At 35.2% G+C, this 23,003-nt stretch overlaps 1 protein-coding gene across 1 annotated transcript in view; it reads right to left on the minus strand.

Annotated features, from left to right (window-relative positions):
• Positions 1-667: 667 nt before the first annotated feature.
• The window catches only part of TRIP11 (thyroid hormone receptor interactor 11), a 31,248-nt gene continuing 8,912 nt past the window's right edge, over positions 668-23,003 (minus strand). Inside the window, exons 7-20 of the mRNA XM_064659004.1 lie at positions 22,440-22,790; positions 21,730-21,770; positions 20,523-20,726; positions 16,454-19,483; positions 13,596-13,736; positions 13,191-13,384; positions 12,086-12,249; positions 11,649-11,752; positions 11,321-11,420; positions 6,902-6,983; positions 6,290-6,404; positions 5,616-5,738; positions 4,200-4,347; positions 668-2,662 (exon numbers count right to left, since the gene is read on the minus strand). Coding sequence (XP_064515074.1) covers positions 2,454-2,662; positions 4,200-4,347; positions 5,616-5,738; positions 6,290-6,404; positions 6,902-6,983; positions 11,321-11,420; positions 11,649-11,752; positions 12,086-12,249; positions 13,191-13,384; positions 13,596-13,736; positions 16,454-19,483; positions 20,523-20,726; positions 21,730-21,770; positions 22,440-22,790 — 5,006 coding nt within the window. The 3' untranslated portion in view covers positions 668-2,453. The remainder of the gene's footprint in view (positions 2,663-4,199; positions 4,348-5,615; positions 5,739-6,289; positions 6,405-6,901; positions 6,984-11,320; positions 11,421-11,648; positions 11,753-12,085; positions 12,250-13,190; positions 13,385-13,595; positions 13,737-16,453; positions 19,484-20,522; positions 20,727-21,729; positions 21,771-22,439; positions 22,791-23,003) is intronic.

Here is a 23,003-nt window from a genome sequence, read left to right on the forward strand (position 1 = left end):
CATGTGGGAAACCGGTAAAGCAAATATATACGGAACAGTTATCAAGCACAAAGTAAGCACAAAAGAAAAATTAGAGGAAAAAATATATCCACTAATCTTTCAATAAAAACAAAGCTTGAAGGTTTATAATGGTCTGTGAAACATTCTAAGAAAGAAGTACTGCCTAGAACACAGAGCCCAGCTGATTTCTAACAAAGCAACAAACTCCACCAATGTAACTGCAGAATAAGCCTTAGAACAGAAACCTCTAAGCCCTGGGGATTTCCTCCACAGTTCAACAGACCTCACCTCCTAGGACTTAAGGACTGAAGCCTCTTGTGTATCTCCTGTAGAGGATTTTCTTCTCCCTGAAGAAGCTTATGAGGAATTCTGAAGTTCTTCTGTACTTTGCTTGGCATTAGATTTCCCTCTCCAGACTCACAGCTTATTGTATAAATGGAAGGGATTTACAGCATGCAGAAGCAAATGGTATTACTATGTTTTCTTTATTGGCATTTATAAAGCTTCCTGAAAGAGAAATGTGTACACATTAGGCTCTCTGCAGTTAAAAGAAAAAAAATTGAGCAAAAAAAGAACTGCTTAGATAGTATATTCAGAGAATAGTGAGCAGCATGACTCCACTTCTAATTTATAACATATAAGTCACATAATTTTTAAAAACTAAACATTTCCTTCTGCTTTGGCTCACCAAAAGGCAATTTTATTGTGAAGCAGCTATATATTATTAAACAGACATGACTACAGGAACAAGAGAGATTGCACAGAAGCCATCTGATTTCACTTTTAAAATTGCTACAGGAAAAAAGGTACCTAAGCCAGCCCAGTTCAAATGAAGATGTACATTTCAAGTACCCAATTGAAATGCTCTCAGCCGAGGTAATTTTACATTCTCATTACATTTATTACATAATGCAGAATTTACTTTGGTAAATGTGTGGCTGCTACCCTTTTGGAAATCAAACTGCCAATCTGTCCATAATGGAGTAAAAAATTTAAAAATCAAAATCCAATATGGTCAATCCACTTAAAAATCTGCATAAGTCTTCCATGAAACATTACCAGAGAAAAGGACTCAAACAGCTCTTAAATACAATAATTAAAAAAAACTTTGCTAGGTTTCAAGGCAACAAAAGGAATTCACTATTTGACCTCTATATAAATAAATCCAAAGATTTCTTGCATTTTCTTGATTCTGTACAAGTTTCAGTAATTAGTTTTATTTAAATATAACTTTTACAACAATTTAACCCAAGATCTTAATGAAAATGAAGAAGGTTGACAGTTCTAATATAGAACTTCCACAACGGTTATCTTAACACTGACTAACAAGGAATGGCATATAAAAGATTTAGAAATTACACATTTTAAACTGAAGATGTTTTATCTCAGATTCACTAGGAAGGTGACTTTTATCTGTTAGCATGTAACTTCACTCTTCACCTACCAAACAAAGTGTACAAGTTATCACAGCAAAATTTACAGAATAATTGCCTTTGGCCTTGGTCTTACAAAGACCTATTTACACATTTGAGATAAGCAAGCATCTTCTTCCCTTTTAATTCTATACACGTGTTCAAGCTTTAAGCCTATACTGGGATCTACAAAGTCTTGTGACATAAAAAGTCTCTCATATATACACTTTGGACCATTGGAGTACAGTGACTTTATATATGTGAACCATCTTTTGCTAAATCACCCAGTCCTCATCGCATGCGTATCTCATGAAGCCCTCACTTCCACAGTTAACTCCTTGGTGCTGATGGGTTTGACTGCTGAAAACAGCTATTAGTCTGGGGGGATATATCAAATCATTGTGCAAAGACGCTGATGTGCCTCGAACTGCCCCCAAATGCAATCAGACCTGCAAATAAGAGATACGTGTCCTAATGTACATTAAGTAAATACCATAAATCACATGTGGGAAGACTGCAGCTGCTCAGTGATCAACCCCCACATGCTCACCATCTTATTCTTTGAAGTTTGTGTCATTAATCGAGCACCTCAGATCAATTTTTGCTGGAGGAGGTGTTTTACACATTTTTTTGTTTTCAATTCTGGTTCTTGAACGCCCACTGCCAATGGCGGATTGTTTCAATGGTAAAACAGATCTCAGCAGCAAAGGGTTAATGCTGTCTATGCATAACTGATACAACTCGATACAACAAAGGTTTAAAAATCCTTCTCTCTTGTGACAATCTAGCAACAAGACAGATTTTTCTCAGTTGAATATTTAACCCATGCCCAAAATGAATGCCTAATATACAGAAGGCAGTTATTCATACCACCATTAGAATTTCCAAGCACTGACAAATTTGCAATTAAAAGAAAAGCAAGGTACAATTGCAATCAAGTACATGACTTTTTACAGAAGGCCTCATTGTGATAACTTATATACAGCATAGTGTTCTCATTTTCCTTAAAGTGCTATTATCATCATACTGATACAAGATCATCTATTGTTTTAGAAGGTCCTTTAATACTGCACCAGCACTGGCATCAGGAGACACTGGCAGTGGTGTAAAAGTAGGCAATGCATCAGAAATAGGTTTCATAAGCAGATGACCAGAACTACTAGCTGGTGTTATGAGAGGCACGGCTGCAGATCGAGGTGCTAAAAATGGATTTGCATCTGGTCTTCTGCCCACTGCCGAGACTGCAGAATCTGGAATGTAAAAAACAACAAAAAACCTAAACTAACAATGAAAGTACTTTGTTAGAATCTACCCAACTTTACAGCATTTGTTCACAGAAAGTTCTAAAACTGCCTATCACTTGACAGTCCTTGAAAATCTCCTTGCTGTGGACTGTAGACACTCTCAAAGACTTTCAATCTCCCTGTCTTCTCTCATAGAACCATAGAATTGTTTAGGTTGGACAAGACCCTTAAGATCAAGTCCAGCTGTTAACCCAGCACTGCCGAGTCCACCACTGAAATTCCAAAACAGCTCAGGCTACCCAAAAAAAAAAAAAATAAAATCTACATATCTCTGACAGGCAACATGAACACCCTTTGCAGTTCATTTCTCACACGCAATGTCAGACACGAAATATCTGTCACACTGGCTCCAGCACTATGTAAAGGCACAGGGCCCCTACACATGCACTACAATACAGTGCACAGGTAGGTTTCCCACCACATGGTGCACTGGCACAGCTTACCCAGGGTCAGCCCCAGGAAAATCCCTATCCACAAACATCATAGACAGTGAGTCACAATTTAGTGGTTCTACACAAGGAAATTTTTGTTTTGCCACGTAAAACAGATACTTCACCTATATTACTGCTATGCTACAATAAAAAAAGAATAAAAAAATCAAACTTAATTTAGGTTTATTTGAATAAATAACTACAGCTTTCAAAGATAAACTGGTATTTTGGAGTAGACATTTACACTTTGTAACATCCAACTACTTGAGGTGACTTGAAAGAGGATTTTTTAGCATCTCTATCTGTAGATATATATATGTAGGGTTTTGGTGTTTTTTTTTTTTTTTTATTTGAGTTTACAGTAGAAAGTTTCGAACAAAACGAGCTTCTGCAAGTCAGCAGGCCTATATTAAGGTGAAGTCTTAAATGCATGTAAAACAATTAACTACAAACTGGACTAGTTAAACTGAAGATGGGGATCTTAAACTACTTACACAGAAGTGCATTAGCATGCATAATATAAGCCTAAGTGTTCTCTGCCTTAGGAAACTCAAAGTCAACACTCTTGCACAGCTTACAGAGATTTCATACCAGGCCATACACTTAACTGATTTTATTTCGGTCCTCTCTGAACAACCAGGTTCTACATAAAAGAGACACTACAAGGTTGTATTACTTGCATTCTTCACTCACTTCAACACAAAGCTGATCAAACAGGGATGCTGGAAATCAGGAGTGGGTTCACTGACACACCATACGAAGCTGTCTGCACAGCATCTGTTTGGCTCTGACAGGTGCTGTTAAAGCCTTTTCATATCAAAGACAATTTGGTCCCTCTAATTTTCCGTATTGAGATTTTAGAAAGTGGGGTGTAGAAGCAGTGGGAAGGAGAGATGGGAAAAGAATTGAAAAAAAAAAGAGAAAGTAGGAAATGGTTGTGGGAGAGTAAATCAAATCCATATTTCACAAGGGAGGAAGCACAGAATCATTAAAATCCCCTTGAAAATTCTACCTTTAGTTATTTAAATTCTGTGAAAAGATTCCAATGTTACCTTGCATTTGACTCTTGGATGGAGTACTGCTAGTTTTACCAGTTCCTGCTGCTCCTAAAGGCTTCATATCATGAACAGAGAGCTTTGGTGGGGGAAGGCCTGGGCGAGATTCAGTTTCAAGGAATTTCACGAACAATTCTGAAAAAGACTGCAAGAAGCTACTGGTTACTATATTTCACTGATGCTCTGGTGAAAAGCACTAAGTCAAAAATACATACATTCGTAAACTAAAAAGCTGTCAACAACCTCCAAATAATTTTGTACTGGTACTTAGTACTAAGCAATCCTTAGTGAGTGACAATGAAATTTATTTTCAAAATACACAGTTTGTTGATGTCTAAGTGGCATTTATGTAAAACTGATAAACTCTAAAAGTAACATATATATTTCCACCATGGTTCCATTATTGATTTAAGCCAATTGTTTCAAGAAATCCACACTGCTACTGACATCACAGTATTTCCATTTTCTTTGCTCAACCAGTCACTTATTCAGAAACACATTAAGTCCAAACATTTCTCTTAAAGCCCATTGCATGCTTTATTTCACAGAGACTCTTGAATAAAGGAAGCATGGAATGATTAAGGTGTCAGTGGCATCACAAGATAAAATTTTGCTTAGTAAAGCCTGTACTATATGTACAAAAGCATTAATTTTCCTCTTTTATACCTATAGTTAATCAGACCACAGTCCTCTGGCAGCTTACATGCCTGCATTATTTTAGAGGGAAAAAACCAATCCCTACATTTCAAGATGATTTATAGGAATCAATTCTCAACATTCCTAGCTCAATTGAGCAAAAAACCAAAGTTAAGCCAAAAACCCTAATCCCACAGTGCTCAATCTTTGAGTGCATTATTTATTGGTCTGCAAAATGGAAAGTTTCACAAAATGCTCCCATGGATTATGCTATGAGATCTGTTGCTTTACTGTATTTGAAAACTTAAAATATCAACTTTATACGCTGTAAGTAAGAGGCACTAGCTGCAGCAGCTGAAAAAGCTTTTCAAATTAAATTTAAAGGACATATGGGAACACAGTCATCAAAATACAATGTCATGGTCTTCTATACTGTTGAGTATTGCAGAATTCCAGACTCAACACGTATTTAGCTTCTAGCACTGTTGAGTTTCCAAGATAAAGTCCGTACTGTAAGAAGTCAGTGATCCCAGGAACCAGTGGAAGAGTAATTGTTTTCTCCATTAGCCCAAGACTTAGTATTGTAAAGATTTCCAATGTCTACATATTTACTTGGTTCAGGAAAAAACCTTTTGCCAAAGCAGTTGCACAAAACAAATAATGCAAGATACAGTAGCATCAGTAAATTAAGCTCAACACACTGATGAACCAAACATCAGCATTAATATGCAACTGCCCCATTTTTCCAATCAAAAAGAATGCACAATTAATTCTTACGCTATTAAAAATGTTCTGCTGAGTTGGCCTCAAAGGTGTACTGGGAACACTCTTTGACCCAGCTCCTCCACCAAGCCAGCCAGTCACCCATCTCGTAACTCCTCTTTGCTCTTCAGATAACAACTAGAAAAGTATTTTAAAAAAACTAAGTTAGGAAACAAAAAAAAAATAAACCAGTAGGTAAAAGAAGTGCAGCTTGTTATATTTATTCAATAACACTATGTGAGAATCCTACAGATACATAAAAACTAAAATTACTGTAAAAACTATGTTCTCTGCCTCCCAAAGACTGGCAGTATAAAAACCTGGATCTTTATTTAAAATTATAAGCCCCACATTCTTCACAATAACTACTGGTACATATATAACTGGCTTAATTTTCTGTAACTGATATATTACAGTTATTGTACATACCAGCACAAAGTTAAACCCCTTCCTTTCTGCATTAGCATTCCTCATCAAAATGAGATCTACTCTATTAAAATGATGTTATCAAAAATTCCATTAATATCAGCATGTCCCACGTAAAAAGCATGAGATAAGAAAGCAAAAAAAATACTTTCCCCTCCAAGAAGTGCAGGGATAGTCACATTTAGTTTAGCAGCAAGTAATTCTATTTTCAGGTAAGGATACTGCAAAGAAATAAGGAAGTCTGGTTTTCTGCAAAGCATTACCTGATCGAGTTCTTCCTTTTTTATTCCCAAGATACTTCCCATTAACCTTAACACTTCAAGACGTTTATTTTTTGGAGTATGAAAGTGTCCAATAAAGAGATTTCTCATCAGGAGCCTGCAGAACAAAGGAAGCCTGTTATACAATCTCCTGTCATGTAACAGCTGATACCATTATATTGATGCATTTATTCTCCATACTCTTGCTTAATTTGCAATAATCCAAATAAACAAATCAAATACAAAGAACTAAAAAGGTACCTCACCCATTTCCTCCTCCCACAAGTTATCACATTTCTTATACAGTACGTGTCAACTTGGACAGTATTCAGCAATACTGTAGGCAGTGAAGTGAGACCAAACAGTACATGAACAAGCTTTGATGTACTACTGTACCAGGGAAAATGCTTATTCTAAGATCTTGATTCAGGAGAGCAAATGACTATTTACAACCACCAAGCAATTAAAAAATGTCAAAATAATGACAGTATAATTGTAAGATCACATACAGAAGTCCAGTTCTGCACTACTCTTGCAACTGTATTAGTAACATGTCTGTACATTGAGAGGAATAAACCCCAAAAACTTATAGTGAATCTTTCATTAAAGACTTACTTGTCCACTTTTCCTTCTGTGCTGTTCATAAGGTTCATTAGTTTATTTTGTACATCTTCTAGCATTTCTTTTCTGATCTCACCTGTTATGTCACAGGAAATAAACAAAAATTCAAACTTTGAAACACTGTTGCGAAATTTACCAATAACACTACACTTTTGTAATAAAATTGTTATGGTGCATTTATGCTAATATTGTTATGGTGCTTTTAAATAAAAAACAAACCCATAAAACCTATTTGATTTTTTTTAAATAAAAAGTGTCAACTTAGTAAGTCATTATTATTTGAAACCATAAGCTAAAATTTTGGGAATGATAATGCTAAAGTACAGCAACACACAGAAACTAAATCCACTGCGGAAGATCTGATGAACTGTTCTGTTCTACGTAAAAAATATGCAACTGGAAAGAAACTCTTGGGCAACTGGCTAGCAGAGCAACATCAGCAACTTGTGGGTCTCTTCTGTTAGGACCTTTCCCACTCCTGTTACTGATGCAAGCTCTGAAAACAGCACGCTGGGACACACTAATGCACCCTAGAACCAGCGCTGTGCTTCACCATTCAGTATACTGGCAAGCAAGGCAGATATATGCAAGATTACCCATACTTTTGGGAACAAAGACACTTAGTAAAAAATGGGAGAGATGAAATGACAAATTACCATCAACCAAAGACAAAACTGAGAGGAAAATGGCAAACACTTTAGTCAGGCATCACAGCCTGCAAACAGAGTGAACAGGCCAGTATTAAACATTAATGAATGTGAACTTGTCTAGGAGTGTGCTCGGAGTCACTGCACACATTTTCGGTCTCCTTTTCAATGCTGAATCTAAGTTCTGATGCTGTTCTGTAGCGGCTGCAATGAAATCTGTTCATTTAGATATCACAACACTGATAATGACCTTCCTGGCCTAGACAAACACTCTATTTTTCCTCATCAGAAACATGAAACAGGAACTATTAGCAGAGTAAGAGAGGAGTTTAGATTCTGCATTTATCAGTGCTATAGTTTTTCAGCTTTCTGAAACTCCTAACCTCTATTCAGGACCTGTCTACTGTCCACACACTTGAGCCTCATGCATCAGAGTCTTTAATAAGGGAGATACAAATGTAATAACCCATTTCTTTAAAAGGAGCCATGGCATGATATCGTTATATTCACTGTTGCCCAACAATTTCACAGCACCAACTTCTCTACAATTCTAAAACTTCACTAACATAAACTACTTGTTAACTCAAATACACCCAATTACCCCAATCATACTGTGTCAGTAACTCAGGTTTCTTCTGGACTTCCCATGAAGCTCATAAAAGTAAAGCTCATAATAAAGAAAAAAATTCTCCTAAAAGTTTTATTTGCCATAAATATTTTACAGCATTCCGACTGTAAGGAAACAAGACAAAAATTTTCTCTTTATAAAAATGCAGATATATTAGAAACTGGGTAGAAGTATCTGTTGTTCAAGTTTGCACAGCTTGTACAAAACCCAGAGTAATTTGCTAGAAAAACTTATCTCCCTTAAATCCTCAAATGAAGAATTTAAGAACACTGGCAGTTAACAAGTTCTCAGACAAGAAAGCAAATAATTACATACAAGGTACAAAGAATTCTTAAAAGATAAACTCCAAATGGCTTCACCTCAAGACAGTAAAAATGTAATTTCTCACCAAACTAGGGTTCAGCAAGATACTACCTCTGAAGACATTTTTTTCCTAATAAAAGTACAAGTAAGCCTTATTCACACACACAAGCTTGACAAATATAATATGGACTGTCCATGTGAAGACCAACTCTATCCTACGTTTGTATAAGCTGACATGATCAACTTTTTTTCCAAATCTTTGCTTATATCCAAATCCAAATAGGAAAACTGCTGATCAATTTAATTTTCCTATTATTTTAATACTTCTTGGGCTCATGTTAATTAAAATTACTTAATTAAAAACAACAACAAAAGATACTTTTATCTATCTTGTAGTTAATTTCTAAAAAGCCTCCACATCTTTGTAGGAAGAGTGACTTTTATGAATTTTTACACCCTTCAAATCATCTGGGATGCATGAAAAACATTCCACTCCCGTTTCCACAACTTTCAATCATTAGTAAATGCATGCCACAACTATGTTGACAAAACATGGTTCTCAATTAACACCAATAATTCCATGAGAATCCACACTGAGATTTTGTATTTATACACATCAAAGAGCCAGGCTGTGAAATGGATACAACCTAATATGCCCTGTTCAAATACTCCATGTCTTTACACAAACATTTAACTTCACAAATATGAATTTTGTACAGTATAGAATAGAATTGAACTAACCCATGTCGTGCTGGGAACACACAGAGTAAGCTCCTTATTCAAAGCAAGTTAAAAACCAAAGAAAAATATATATTTTATAACAATATTATCTCGTAACAACCACATCCATATGCATTGAAATCTACTCCAATAGTGTGACTGCTCTTCAGCACTCCTTTCTCAAAACACCAGGGTGAGGCACAGGAGAGTTAATCCGTGGTTTCAAGGTTTAAATTTACTTAAAATTATGCTACTTTGTAAATATGCTTAAATAGGACCCAAATAATTTAAGGAAAACATTGGTAATATAATTATAGAATGATAAGAGTTGCAGGAGCGTACATAGAAGCTGAGTTATTTTGATCTCTATAGAGTAAAAGGGAATAAAAAAAGTTAAACTACTAATGTCACAAATAGATAAAATAAAGAGCATTTGAAAACAAATTTTAATTAAATCTTACGCTGTTGCTATTTCTCTACAAAGCAAAGCAATTGTGTGTTGTTTTTTCAAGTTTTATTCATGTGATGAATTTTAAAATGAAAGTATTAACAGTTCAAATACAATGTTACTGCTGTTTTTTATTTTTTCCTGTCAAAAAGATTTATATGAAAGAGGGTCAACTTTTAAGGACCACTACATAGCTATATTCCATCCACCATAGTGACTATGCAACTCTATCATTAAATGTATTTTTTAAATGAAACATTTCCTTCTAAAATAGAATCTTACAGCTAAAAAGGACTTAAACATGTATTTTGGGTATATGAAAAGACTAAGTAACAAAAAAGACCTGAGCCAAAATTCAGTATGGACTGCTGTAAACCAGACATTTACAACAGTCTCCAATAATTTGTTAACCATTTATGGCAATCCAGAAAACTGCATCTGGTACATCTTATACTTTTCCATTAAAATCACTTCTCCTGCCAAAAGAATCCATAAAGAAATCCTTCAAAAGATTTGGCCAACAAAACTGTGTCTGGGAATGTATTTGGCCAATTTTCAATAAGACATTATATGTTTTCTTGTGTAAATAGAGAAAATGAAGTGGTGTCTTTTTTTTCCCATAAAAATTATGATTTATTCTACAACAACATTAAACTGCTGTTTCCTTTATGCAACAATCTCGTTTTAAATTTTTTTATCAAGTAAATTGCTTGCCAATACAACACAGTTTGATAAAATACTGAGGTTTAGTTTTCTCTCTGAGTTCAAACCTCTCCTGCTTTTATGTGCAAGGGTTTGCAATCAAAATTAAACAGTAATGAAGAGTTTCCCATTTAAGAGTGCCATATTTGCCTATTCCAAAGTTAATTTCAATCCAGAGTGCCTATGAATTTTTGCTGTAAATGTCTGCAGTGAGACAGATAGACAGATCAGTCAATTAAAAAATAATCAGTAGTTGTACATTCATGTAGTAGCTTGAAATTTAATTTGAATTCAGGGAGCACTCCTGTGATGTCCACTTGGATGCCAGATTGCACTTAGACACTAAAATAAATTTAAGTAAGTACACATTCAAATATGTAGTGAAAAAGTCATATGTTTTTGTAGGGTTCTTGCTGGAGAAGACTTCCAAGTGATATTTCACACCAACCATCTGATTATAAGCTTCAAGAAAACATCACTTATTTCAAGAGTAAGACTAATTATAATTTAAAAATGAATAGCAATAATTAGTTGTATATGCTCAGAGCAAGAGTCACCACTGCAGCCAGCTGAGATGACAGTCACATCTGTGCAAGAGCTGCTCCCTCTTACCAATTGCACACCCTTTCTCTTTATCTCACTGTATTCCTGTGTCTATGTCAAATATGGTAGTTAACTACTTTGGAAGATGTGACAACATTTGGTATTCCACAGACTTGTAAAAAGCACACTAACAGAGCTAAATCAAGGGTTTTGGTATTTACAGGCTTTCTTTTGAGAAAGATCCCTAACAGAAGGTAAACATACCTTTTCATATCCGCTTTATAAACAACGAAGTCCTCAAAACGTGGCAAAGAATTACTCTTTTCCTCATAGTATATGAATTTTGGTAAGTTTCTAGGAATACTATATTGTCTGCTCAGCTGCCTGAAATGTTTTAAGCAGAAATAAATAAATATAGTTACCTTCTTTCTTAAGCTCTTCAATCTGCTCCTCTTTGATATCAAGCTGCTCAGTAAGCCTGGATGCTGCATCCAGGGCAGTATTTGCCTCTTCTAAACTTTCCTAAATAGAGGGTAAGAAAGGGACAAAAAGAGAAGCAAGAGAGATCACCATCACAATGACGTTAATACAAACGTAACACATGCAGAGACTTCAATCACTTGTTCTTTTGAATAACTGGATTGTAAACATCTTCAGAAAATGGATGGTCAGCAGAGGAATGGTACTTTGCTTGTTCAGTCAAGAACTAGCATTCAGTTTCCTAGGGTTCAATTTCATTATTCAACCCACCTGCAGTGATACAACTTTTTCTTCTAGGTTTTCTGCTTTTTTCTTCCATTCTGCACTCTGTTTTTGGTGTCTCTCCAGCTCTGCTGAATACAGAGCTTTTTCTTCTAGAGGGTTAAAAATACAAAATGAAACAAAAAAACCCCTTAATTAAGAACATTTAACTCTTTTTGGGATATGCAATTTGCAAAACCTCAGCATTATCATATCTGGTGTTCATAAGGTAGAGGTGGAATTAGCATTTTATAAATGGGATATTGATCATCAGCTTTCACAGGGCCAGAATTGTTTTTATAAGAATTTTAAATGTCAACAGATTCTGAAATTCAGGCTACCAAGAGGAAACCAGGGAACTACTGTTTCAAAAGCAGCAAAATATGTTAACTATCCCAGATGGAAAGTGCTTGTTGCAATCTTTGCTATTTCTTGACAAACCTTACCCTGTTGAAACTGCTCTAGTACCATCTGCAGGTTGGCCAGTGACAGTGCATACTGCTTCACTTGGTCCTGGGAGATGGTCAGCTGCATCACAGTTTCATCTCTCTGCTTGGTAACCAGGTTTAACTGCTCTTGCAAAGATTCAACTTGCAGGCTAGCCTGATGACTTAATGAAAATAAAATACATTATTTAGGAAGGCAACAATAGAAGTTATCACAGAGAAAATTAAATCCAGCAGAAACAGCTCCGCACAAATTTTTCAGCTCAACTTCTAAAATTGAAGGCATTTTTTCCCTGATCCCTCTTTAAAAACAAATGAACAAAAAACTCACCAAAAACCAACCAATTTAACAACAGATTTTAAGTAAGTCTGGCAATAAGATTTTGACAATCAAAAAAACCCCACACCCAAACAACTGCTTTTGTTTGAAATGCGTTAGGAAAAGAAGAAAAGTATCTGTAGATGTTGCTCCATACTAACAACTGAACACCTCATTTAACTTCCCATCATGCAGAAATATTATGAACCTGATCTCCTCGTATGCCAGTCTTTTTAGAGAGTGGCATATCAGGTGGGAAATAGGCAGTATTTCTTAAAAGGTATTTGAAAAATTTATGAAGAATTAAGTAATATTGATTTCACACAACCATCTCCGACACTTCCACTTTCTCCACAGTTTTTCACAATGAATTCTGCTCAACTCAGAAATCTCTTTACTGAGAAAGTTAAGAGCAGAATCCATCTTTGACACTTAAAAAAAAAGACTGCAGCTACACACATATTTTTAATTAAAAAAAACTTTTTCATTTCGACAACTGTAATAACATGAAAAAAGAATTCTTTTGCCTAAAGTAGCCAACATTTGTTTAAATAAAATAATAAAGCAGTAAAGATAAGCCTTGAGTAATTTAAATATTTGATGTTTCATTGTCCTGGCTGAAAATCATGTTTATGGCAAATAAATAAGAACACATGATTGGCTCTAGCCTCCCAGATTCTGCTACCCATGAGAGTTTTATTTTCTCAAGTGCTTAGAATGTTGCGGAATGGCAATTCAGCAAAACAGAGCCGCCAGTCTACTTAACTAGGATATTTAAAAGGCTACCTGGCATTTTCCACTGCAGTAGATGAGGACACGAGTTTTTCCTCCAAAATCAAAACCTTCTTTCTTAGCTTGACCTCTCTGTCTTCTGCAGCCAAAGCTTCTCTCGTGTAGGAATCTTCCATTTCTAAGAGGTGATTTCGTAACCTCTCCAGCTCCTGATTCAGGCGCTGCTCTTTCTCGTGCAGATGCTGCACCTGTGTACAACACACCTTAAGTTGCTTGTACTATCACTTTCCATAAAAATAATGTAAGTAAACATAACACATGTCCATTGAAGCACACTGCATGTGTATCGATTTTAAAACCTTTTAACTAGTGACTGCTATTAAAAATAGTGCAGAAAATACAACAGATGGAATTTCTTACTCTTTATTTCTTGCAACTGTAAATTATTTAGTGGTGTACCTCACTCTGCAGGGCACTGCTCTCCATTTGCTTCTGTTTGAGTGCTACCATGACTTGGTCTCTCTCTTGCTGAAAAGTAACAGCCTTTTCCTGCATTGACTTAACTTCATTTAACAGCTGATTCAATTCTCCTGTCTTGCCCTGTTGAAGACACAAACAAACATTTCAAACATGGCCAACAGTTTTACCAAAAGAGACACCATCTTTGCTCTGAAGAGTGTAAAGATGCTACTGATCTAACAAGGAAAAGGGCAGGATATCTATGGCCTTACAACACAGAAAAACATTCAGGAAAAATATTATTTTGAAGTTATTTCATTCACATGTTACATGACAAAGTAAAAGTTGTTGCGAGAAGATACACAGGGCATTGCCTTAACTGACTGCTGCGAACAGATATCAGCTCTCTTAAATGAGGGACATATATTATGTACAAAGTGTCTCAGACATCTGATACTTGAAAATTTCACTCTTCCCCCAGTGTTTGGAATCTGTTCTCTGTGATACCCATTTCTCAGGCCATGCACAAGTAAAGCATCAGCCTGGATAAGTCAGCTTGTCTGAACTTAAAAACACTAAACACACAAAGAAATCTTTAAAAACAAACCGTAAGGTGACCTCACTTCAAAGATTAGCCCTCAGTGAATCACAGCAATGTCCATCACATTTTCAGGTGTCAACTTTCCATGAATAAAAAAATTTCCTACAACTTTACACAAGCATATAAAGAAGTGTGACTATGTCAGTTACAAAATTCACACGTACATGTGAATGAATTTCAGTTATTTGAAACTTTTCAGCCTGCTCCTTCATTTGGTTTCATATGTTGCTTTGAAAGAAGTTATTTTTATCAAGTATGCTGGACAGAAGTAAACCAATCTTTGGTTTTATCACTAACACTTAATCGCTTCAATTATTAGCTTTTATTAATCAAGTTAAATATAGTAAAATTCTTCTTGCAGTAGAACCATAAACCTTCAGGAAAATCTTCTTTTTATGTCATGCTATCTTTCGACACATGCAGACACACAAAATTGGTTGACTATTACTTTTCCTGGTTCTGCATGGCAAACACAAAGTGTGTAACAGGAACTTCTCCGATTTGTGCAATAAAAATGTGCAGACAAATGTTCCAGGCTTGTGAAACCAGAAGCCTTTTCACCAGAGATTGGAAGGGTGCAGGCAATGACACGCAACACAAAGAACCCAGCCAGACACTGCACATTTTCATAAGTTAGAATAAAAAAACCCAAAATAGTAACACTGTCAATTTGTAAAATATTAGTGTATTTTATATGGGCAAGACTGTTGAACATAAGAAGTCTCAAAGCTATTTTTCACAATTTAACTGCACTTTTGAGACAATAAACCTTTTCATCACAATTTTACAGTATTTCCTTAGAAGCCTTTGCTATGAGCAAATGGAGCTAAACATCTGTCCTAAGTCAAACTTCTTTAAAAAAAAAAATCCTAGTTTTTCACATGTATTATGGTAAAGTTGAGACTTCTAAATTATAAATTTAAAAAAGACACACACTGTTAAATGTAATTAATATTTTGGTTTTCCAAATACTTTACACTGCAGATATAGCATAGCTATAGCTATGTTTGAAAATGCTTCAGAGATAGATGTGAGGGTGGTGAGACACCACAACAGCCCCACAACAGGGACTTTGAGCAACCTGGTCTAGTGGGAGGTGTCCCTGTCCATGGCAGTGGGATTGGAACAAGATTATCTTTAAACTCCCTTCCAACTCAACGGATTCTATGACTCCATGCGTTTTTTCTTATACTTACAGTGCAGGAGAAAAATTAATGCCAAGTTACTTAGAAAGAGTTTGTATAAATACCACTCTCTGGCAGTGGGTAATGCTCATAACCTTGTAAAATGAAATGGGATTGCCAAGAACAGGGAGAATAAGCACAGTATGCATCGAGTCATAGAACTGTAGGACAAATGGCAACCAGATCCAGAGACCTGGGCAGTACAGAGGAAAGAAAAAATTATCTGTTTAGGATTAATTACCAGAAAAAACTGCCCACTAGGCCACACTCACTTTCAGTGCCTAGGAGCAAACCAAAAATATCTGCACCCTGGAGTTCTGCTGTCAAGTGTTTGTCAAAAATACAGGAAAACTGTATTTGCACTGTACTTAACACCTATTTCTCAAAGAGAAGTGCCAATTCATACATGACTTCATTAACTCCAGCAGCAGTTCATACAACATGGTGTAGCAATGATGCCATTTAATTTCTTGCTCTTTTAAAAAAGATTCTTCTTCAAATTACATACATGGTAATAAGCCACTGCAACTTTTCTCTGAATACAAACTTTTTTCAAAGTATCAATTTTTCCATATGTCAAATTGTTGAGAAGAAACTACTAAATCAGTGTGTCCAATTTTTTTTTTTTTTTTTTTTAAATGGAGTCTCCCCATTCATCTCACTGAGATGTTGTAAAGCAATCCCATTGGAATAACAAACACTTGAGGAAAGTAGATTGGGAAATTAGTTGTGCTGGCTAGCTCTGCAGAAGTTTGAGCATCATAAATTCAGTAAAAATCACACTTCATGAATGGGGCCAAAGTAAAATATTAAACAGCTGTTCAGTAAATAAGCAATTTCCAAATAAATGAAAAACATAGTTTATGGTTGCACAATTAACAGATAACATTGTAAACCACTCACCTGCTGACTTTTATATTTTTTAATTTTGCAGAGGGAGGATTTTTGGTGAATGTAATTCAGTAAGGACTTACAAACATATTTCAGGCAAACACTTGAGGGCTACGTGTACACAAAAATACATTACCATATGACTAATTTTAAAAGACAGTCATAAATATGAATGGACATACCTGTTCCTTCTCTTTCAACAGCTTCTCAAAAGCAAGAGCTTTTTCCTTCATTGAGTGAGACTCAAACTCTTTCTCTTTCAGCATCATTGAAAATTGCATATTAGTTTCCTGAAGTGCACGGAATTCTGTTTCTTTTTCCCTACACCTTGCAACTATGTTTTCATTTTCTTCTTTCAGTTTTCGAATATCCATTTCTAAAATTAAATTTCTTTCTTTTAGATTAGTCACGGCTTGCTTCAAAAGCTCATTTTCATTTTCTTTGTTACTAAGATTTTCACTCACAGAAAGCAACTGATCACTTTTAGATTTAATTAATATGTCTTTTTCCCTAAGCGATTTCTGTAAGACATCATGTTTTTCTTTGATCTGCCTCATCTCTGACTCAGTCCCTTCTTGACTCTTTCTTTCAATCTCTGATGCTGTAGCAACAGAATCAGATAATCGCTGATTGTTTTCCTGAAGAGTCCTAATAGTTGACTCTTTTTCTTGCAACTTTTTCTTCAGTTGTTCCAACTCATTTTGAAGGAGTTTACACTCATCACTGAGTACTTCAGGAGGACTGTGTTGAACACTTGAAAGCTGTGAAATGGTGGAAGCTGCTGCCAGAGATGGTGTTACCAAATCAAGTTTACTCAGGAGAAGATCCTTGGTGTTATAAAGCTGTCCTATGCTGTGCTGAACTTGTGCTAATTCCTGACTAAAACTTTTCAGCTTTTTCTCATTCTGTTCATAACTCTGAATCAAGCCATTATAATCTACCTGCAGCTTTGAAGTACTATCACTTTCAACTGAAATTTGTGCTTGAAGCTTGTGTAACTCTTCTTGGAGATGAGCTGACTCATGTTGCATGTTCTGAACTGTAGTTATTACTTGTTGTTTCCACTCTTCCATTTTCTTTACTTGCTGTTTTAGTTTATCACGTTCTTGTAGAAGTTCCTCAAACTGGTTACTGTTCACACCTCCTGACCCGTTATCAGCACCTGTGCTGGATGTCTGCAAGACAGTCAATAAGGTTTGACATTTTTGACTCAGAGCATCTATTTCGATATCTTTTTCTCGAATGATACGGGACAAATTCTGAATAGTTTCTCTAGACATGTCTTGACTGCTGTTTTCAGATCTGTTAGATAACTTTTGATTCTCCTCTTGCAACCTCACCAAAGCTGCTTCTTTAGCAGCAACCATGTCCATGATGTTACGATACTCTGTTTTTAACTGACTGTTTTCCCTTGTCTTTTCACTTAGAACTGCTAATACTTGTTCTCTTTCCCTAACATAAGCTTGCAGCTGCTGCTGAAGACCAAGAACATCCTGCCTATAGGAAGCTGAGGAAACTCTAGCATTGAGAGCTTGTATTTCTAAATCCTTCTCTTGAATGATCCGAGTAAGTTTCCCAACTTCATCCTTAGACAACTGATCAATCTGCTGACTTAGAGAAACATTCTTTTCATTTAGAAGCTTAATCTCCATCTCCCTTTCTTTGATACCTTTTACCAATCTTTCAATTTCAGCTTTAGATAAGTCATGTTTTTCATTTCCATTTTCTCCATTAAGAGTTTGAACTTTGGTTTCCTGAAAAAGATCAGAAGAATCAGTCTGAATAATCTGTCTCTCTTTGTGCAACTGAGTTTTAATTTGTTCAATTGTTTTCTGCAAATTTTTAATTTCCTCATCTTTCTCTAAAAAGAGTCTTTCATGTGTGACATTCATTTGCTCACACTGAAATCTGGATTCATCTATTTCTTTTCGCTGCTCCTGCAATGACTGCTGAAGTTTCACTGTTGTTTGATTCTGATCTTCTATCGTTTTTTTGTGAACTTCTATTTCTTCTTCAAGATTATTCCTTATCATTTTTAACTGTGTTACCTCACTTTCCAGTTCAATAATAATATCTAAAGTTTTAGGCTCAACCACAGGCGTGGATCTACTTTGCTGGTCCTTGAGCCGTTCAATTTCTTCTTTCAAATGATTATTTTCTTCCTTCATGACTGCAAGACTCCTGTCTTTTTCCTCCAAGTTCTGTTTGAAGACATCCTGCTTTTTTGAAACTTTCATATACTCCTCAAGTTCCTGCTTCAACTGTAAGGCTTCATTTTTGTATTTTTCAATAAATACCTCTTTCTCTTTTAATAGATCTGTCAACTGCTTTTGTCCTCCTAAGCTAGTAGTCAACATCTCTTTTGTTTCCTGATGGTCTGTTTCCATCTGCTCAATGCTACTCTGAAGTTCAGCAATCTTGAAGTCTTTCTCTTGATGGAGCTTAACCAGGCGCTCGTGTTCCAGCTGCAGTGCAGTGGTATCCATACTGCGGGCGTTTGATAATTCCTCAATAGTTTGCTTATACTTATGTGCTTGTTCCAAAAGCCTCTTCTCTGCCTGGTTTAATTCGCTCTCTAACTGTCTTTTTTCCATTTTCAAAGCCTCCACAACAGTGTCTTTTTCCAAGTAAACTTTATTTTTCTCAGAAATGGTATCACTTAACTCCTGTTTTAGTTCTTCAATGGCTGCTATGAGCTTTCCATTTTCTGTTCTGAGATCAGACAGAGAATTCTCTAAGTGTTCATTTACTTGTTTATTTTCTGAAATGTCATTCTGTAATTTTGCAATTTCTACTTCTTTTTCTTTCAGAATCAGACCTTGACAAGCATAGTTAGATTCCTCATTACTTTTTTCTGTTAACTTGCTCAAGGATACATGAAGTTCCTCCTCTCTTTCTTTCAGTCTCTGCTGCAACTCTCCAATTTCTTTTTTACTATGTGAATTACAGTCTTGGGCTTTCCTTAGTTGTTCCTGAAGATTTTTAATATTATCTTGTAGCTGCTGCTTAGTTATATGCAAATCATTAAGCGCATACGAACATTGGCTTAGTTTTTCTTTCTGACTATCTAACTCTTTAATAATTTTCATCTTCTCAATTTCTAATTCTGATACTTTCTTTCTTTCAGAATCAACGTCAAATTTCAGCTGTTTGATGATACTATCAGTTTCTGTGTGTTGTTTTGAGAGCTGCTCTTTCAGTGTAATCATATGCTGAAATGAACATAAAGAAAAGAATTAATTAGGACAGGAGAACTAGATGAACTATGCATTTCATTTTCATCCTCTAAACAATTAAAAAAAAAAAAAATCGAGAAGAAACAAAAATGTTTCTTAGTTGCCAACATAAGTTAGCAAGTAGTATCAAGTAGTCAATGCTCAGTTAATTAAAACCAAGTATCAAATACGGACAGATTACACTTCACAAAAAAAAAAAATCTCCCCTAAAAGAACTCTAACTACTTGATCAAAGAAAATAAAAAAGGACTACCTAAAAATAAAGCACTGCCAGAATTTGTCAAGGCGGTTCAAATGCAGCAAACACTCAGTGCTTAAAAAAAGGGCGGCACTACATTTAAAATAGCTGTATATTCAATTCTCAACTTCTTGTTTGAGCTTATTTTTAAACAAGACTTGCTTGGATTCATTTCACAGGAAGAACTTTAAATGTTCAATTCCATGTAGTAAACCAATCTTGAAAACAGATGGCTTGCAACTCTTAAGTTTACAGGTCAAATATATCGGAACTGTAACAAAAAAGTATAATTTAATTCTGATTACATACAATTGGTGACCTTTTTTACTCCACAAATGCTTGTATTATAAAGAACTTGTAATTAAGTAACTTAAATATTCAACATAATTAAAAATTATGAAAGGAAGAATGTTTAAAAAAAAAATCATTCATGTAATTCAGACAGATCAGAATATTAGCAGGTTAAATTCCATCAGAAATCTTGCAATGAAAAATCAGGTACTATTTAACTGGACTTTGTAAAGTAACATCTGTTATAGATAGCTGACATGCTGTATTATTTCTTTGTCCATAACAAGGGGGTTCCTTGCATTTCAGAATTTCACACTGAGATGACAGATATGGAGAAACACTGATCCCAATATTTTTTTAAGCCTCAGAGGATAACTTTTATTTCCCTGCTATCTATGTTCAAAGATCAACTTAAAAGATAAACTCACATAAATAAATGTTAAACATTTATTTAGTAGTTTAATAATTAGTTGCATTATTTATTACCTGAGTAGCTTCTTGATTCTGCTTATCTAGTTCTTCCAACTCCGCTATTAATGTTTCTCTTTCAGCAATGCTTTCATCTAATTCATGTTCTTTCCTTTCCAAATCTTGTCTTAACTGATTTAATTCTGAATTCTGATCCTCTGTATTCGGAGAAAGAATATTCTCATGTTTATGTTGTGCACTCGTCAGTTCCTTCTCAAGTCCCTCAAGACAAAAAAAAAAATTATAAATATTAGACTTTATCTTGGTGAAATTTATGAACTGTTTTGATTTGAGATTGTTTCCTTTCCCCTCCTCAACTAAAAGCAAAGCATGCATTTTCATGTTAGAATTTGTAAGCTTATATGAATACTACCCCAGTTAAAAATTCTTCATTGTGAATTATTTGCCTCTACCATTCACACATACACACTTATTTCCTCATCACTTCGTTCAGGAGTGCAGTTTATAAACTTCTGCATAAAAAGCCATGGTACAGTAAGAAATTATATCCACCTCTGAGATATGGACTGACAGCTGGGATAAACTAACATATCTGCATGAGTCACTCTAAATGTGGAATGCTGCATGGGGAGACAGGAAGTTTTAATCAAGGGCACCTGAATAACATCATTATGAAAAATGCTATGGGAACCCTTGAATGCATGCAAAAAAACCACAGAAGACCAAAGCAAACTAAACCAAATCTCTCAAGTCTGAGAGTTTATAAAGGACCAAGTCAACCATGACAAAAATTAAAAGTGCGTTCCAGAGAAACTGCATGTTCCACTGCTAAACTTCATCAGCAAGATGGAATGTAGTATTATTACACTACTACATAGAAGAAGAGAGATATTTTACAACTGATAAGTGTCAAAACTGAAACATCCTAAAGCAGAAGTAGAAAATGACACATTTTACAGAATGTACTATTAATACTTTAAAAACATATGTTACAGCTGTCTAAATAACAACGAGATATGTGGAACTCCACTAGTTTTCCTTAATAGAATACACTGTGGAGTTTCATAAATCAAAATGTATTGTTTCCATCAATTCCATGTGCAATTATAGAATTAAACAACAATTATGTCCTTTTACATTACAATGTTATTTATGTAGAAGTGTGAATGCTCAAAAAACTCCCATATAGTGCCAAAATACATGTTTTCCATCAGTTACTACTGTTAGGAACTTTTCTGTTGGCTTAATTTAGAAATTGCTTTACCTGATTTAAACTGGAAAGTCTTGCTATTTCGTTTTCTGCTTCTATAAAAGAAAATGAAATAAAATACATAATTTTACTACTTTTCAAACTATGATAAAACCAAATCATTCTTCCACCTTGCCCCTACAAAACTCTGCTGCTCAGAAGAGAATAGTTTCACAGCATTTTGTGACGACAAGCACAAGTGCTGTCAAATGCACCATCAGTCACCACTGCAAAGCAGCGCGTTACTTTTACAACTGATTCCCCATTAGGAGGACTTTGGTACTGCAGCTTATCAGTTATGCCATATTAAAGTATTTTCTACCTACATATATATTTCTTGAACTGGCACGTGACAGTGTTTCCTTAAGGAGAAGATATTAGCAACCGAGTGCCTTTATACACACAAAAGAAGTACTTTCAGAATTTAAATGAACAACTGCTATTGAGGTTTACTTACTTTTAAAGAAAAAAACCCCTACCAAACCGTTGGCAGACATGATTACTTACTCCATCAGAAACCCCTGTGATAATCATGTTAGCCCTAATTATATCTCCTGCTTAGCCTTACTTCAATGGATAATGCTTTTCTAAAGCAGCAACATTTAAAAGGTATGTATTCTCATATTCTATTCCAAATTTATAAAATATTGAGTTTTAAAAGTGAAAGCCTGTGAAAATATACTAAAAATAAAAAAGATTAATAAAAAAAATCATAATCTTAGTACCTGATAATGCTTGCTGTAGTCTGACAACATCTTGTGGTAATGATGTCTTTGACTGGAGCTTCTCCTGTTTGTTCAGGAGAGCATCTTGCTCTGCCACAGATCTTTGAAGCACACTAAACTCATATTTAAGCTTTTCATAATCTCGTGCTAGTTGAATTTTTTCTAGCTTTGCCAATTCTTGCTCTTTCAGAAGATTTTTGTTTTCTGCTTTGGCAGAAGACAATTTGTGATTTAACTCTCTTATTTCATCCTCAACCTGCAACTCTTCTGCTTTTCCTCCTTGTAGACTCTGAGCATTTTTTTTCTGTTCAGTAATTTTAGAGTCATCCATGGTATCAGTGCTCACACCATCTAAAAGGTAAAAGATATTGTTTGCAATATTAACCAAAACCATCACTCTAGATCTTCTACTTAAGTCTCTTCTTCCATCTCTTCTCCTGACAGAGGGAAATAGCCTAAAATGAAGACACGATCATCATCAACAGAAAGCTTGCTTAAATAGGTTTAGCATTTGGGGCTGTGCTATACATGTTACAGATTTGTTAAGTAGCTTCTTGAATACTT

Source organism: Pseudopipra pipra, chromosome 6 (assembly GCF_036250125.1).
Source record: "Pseudopipra pipra isolate bDixPip1 chromosome 6, bDixPip1.hap1, whole genome shotgun sequence".
Lineage (NCBI taxonomy): Eukaryota > Metazoa > Chordata > Aves > Passeriformes > Pipridae > Pseudopipra > Pseudopipra pipra.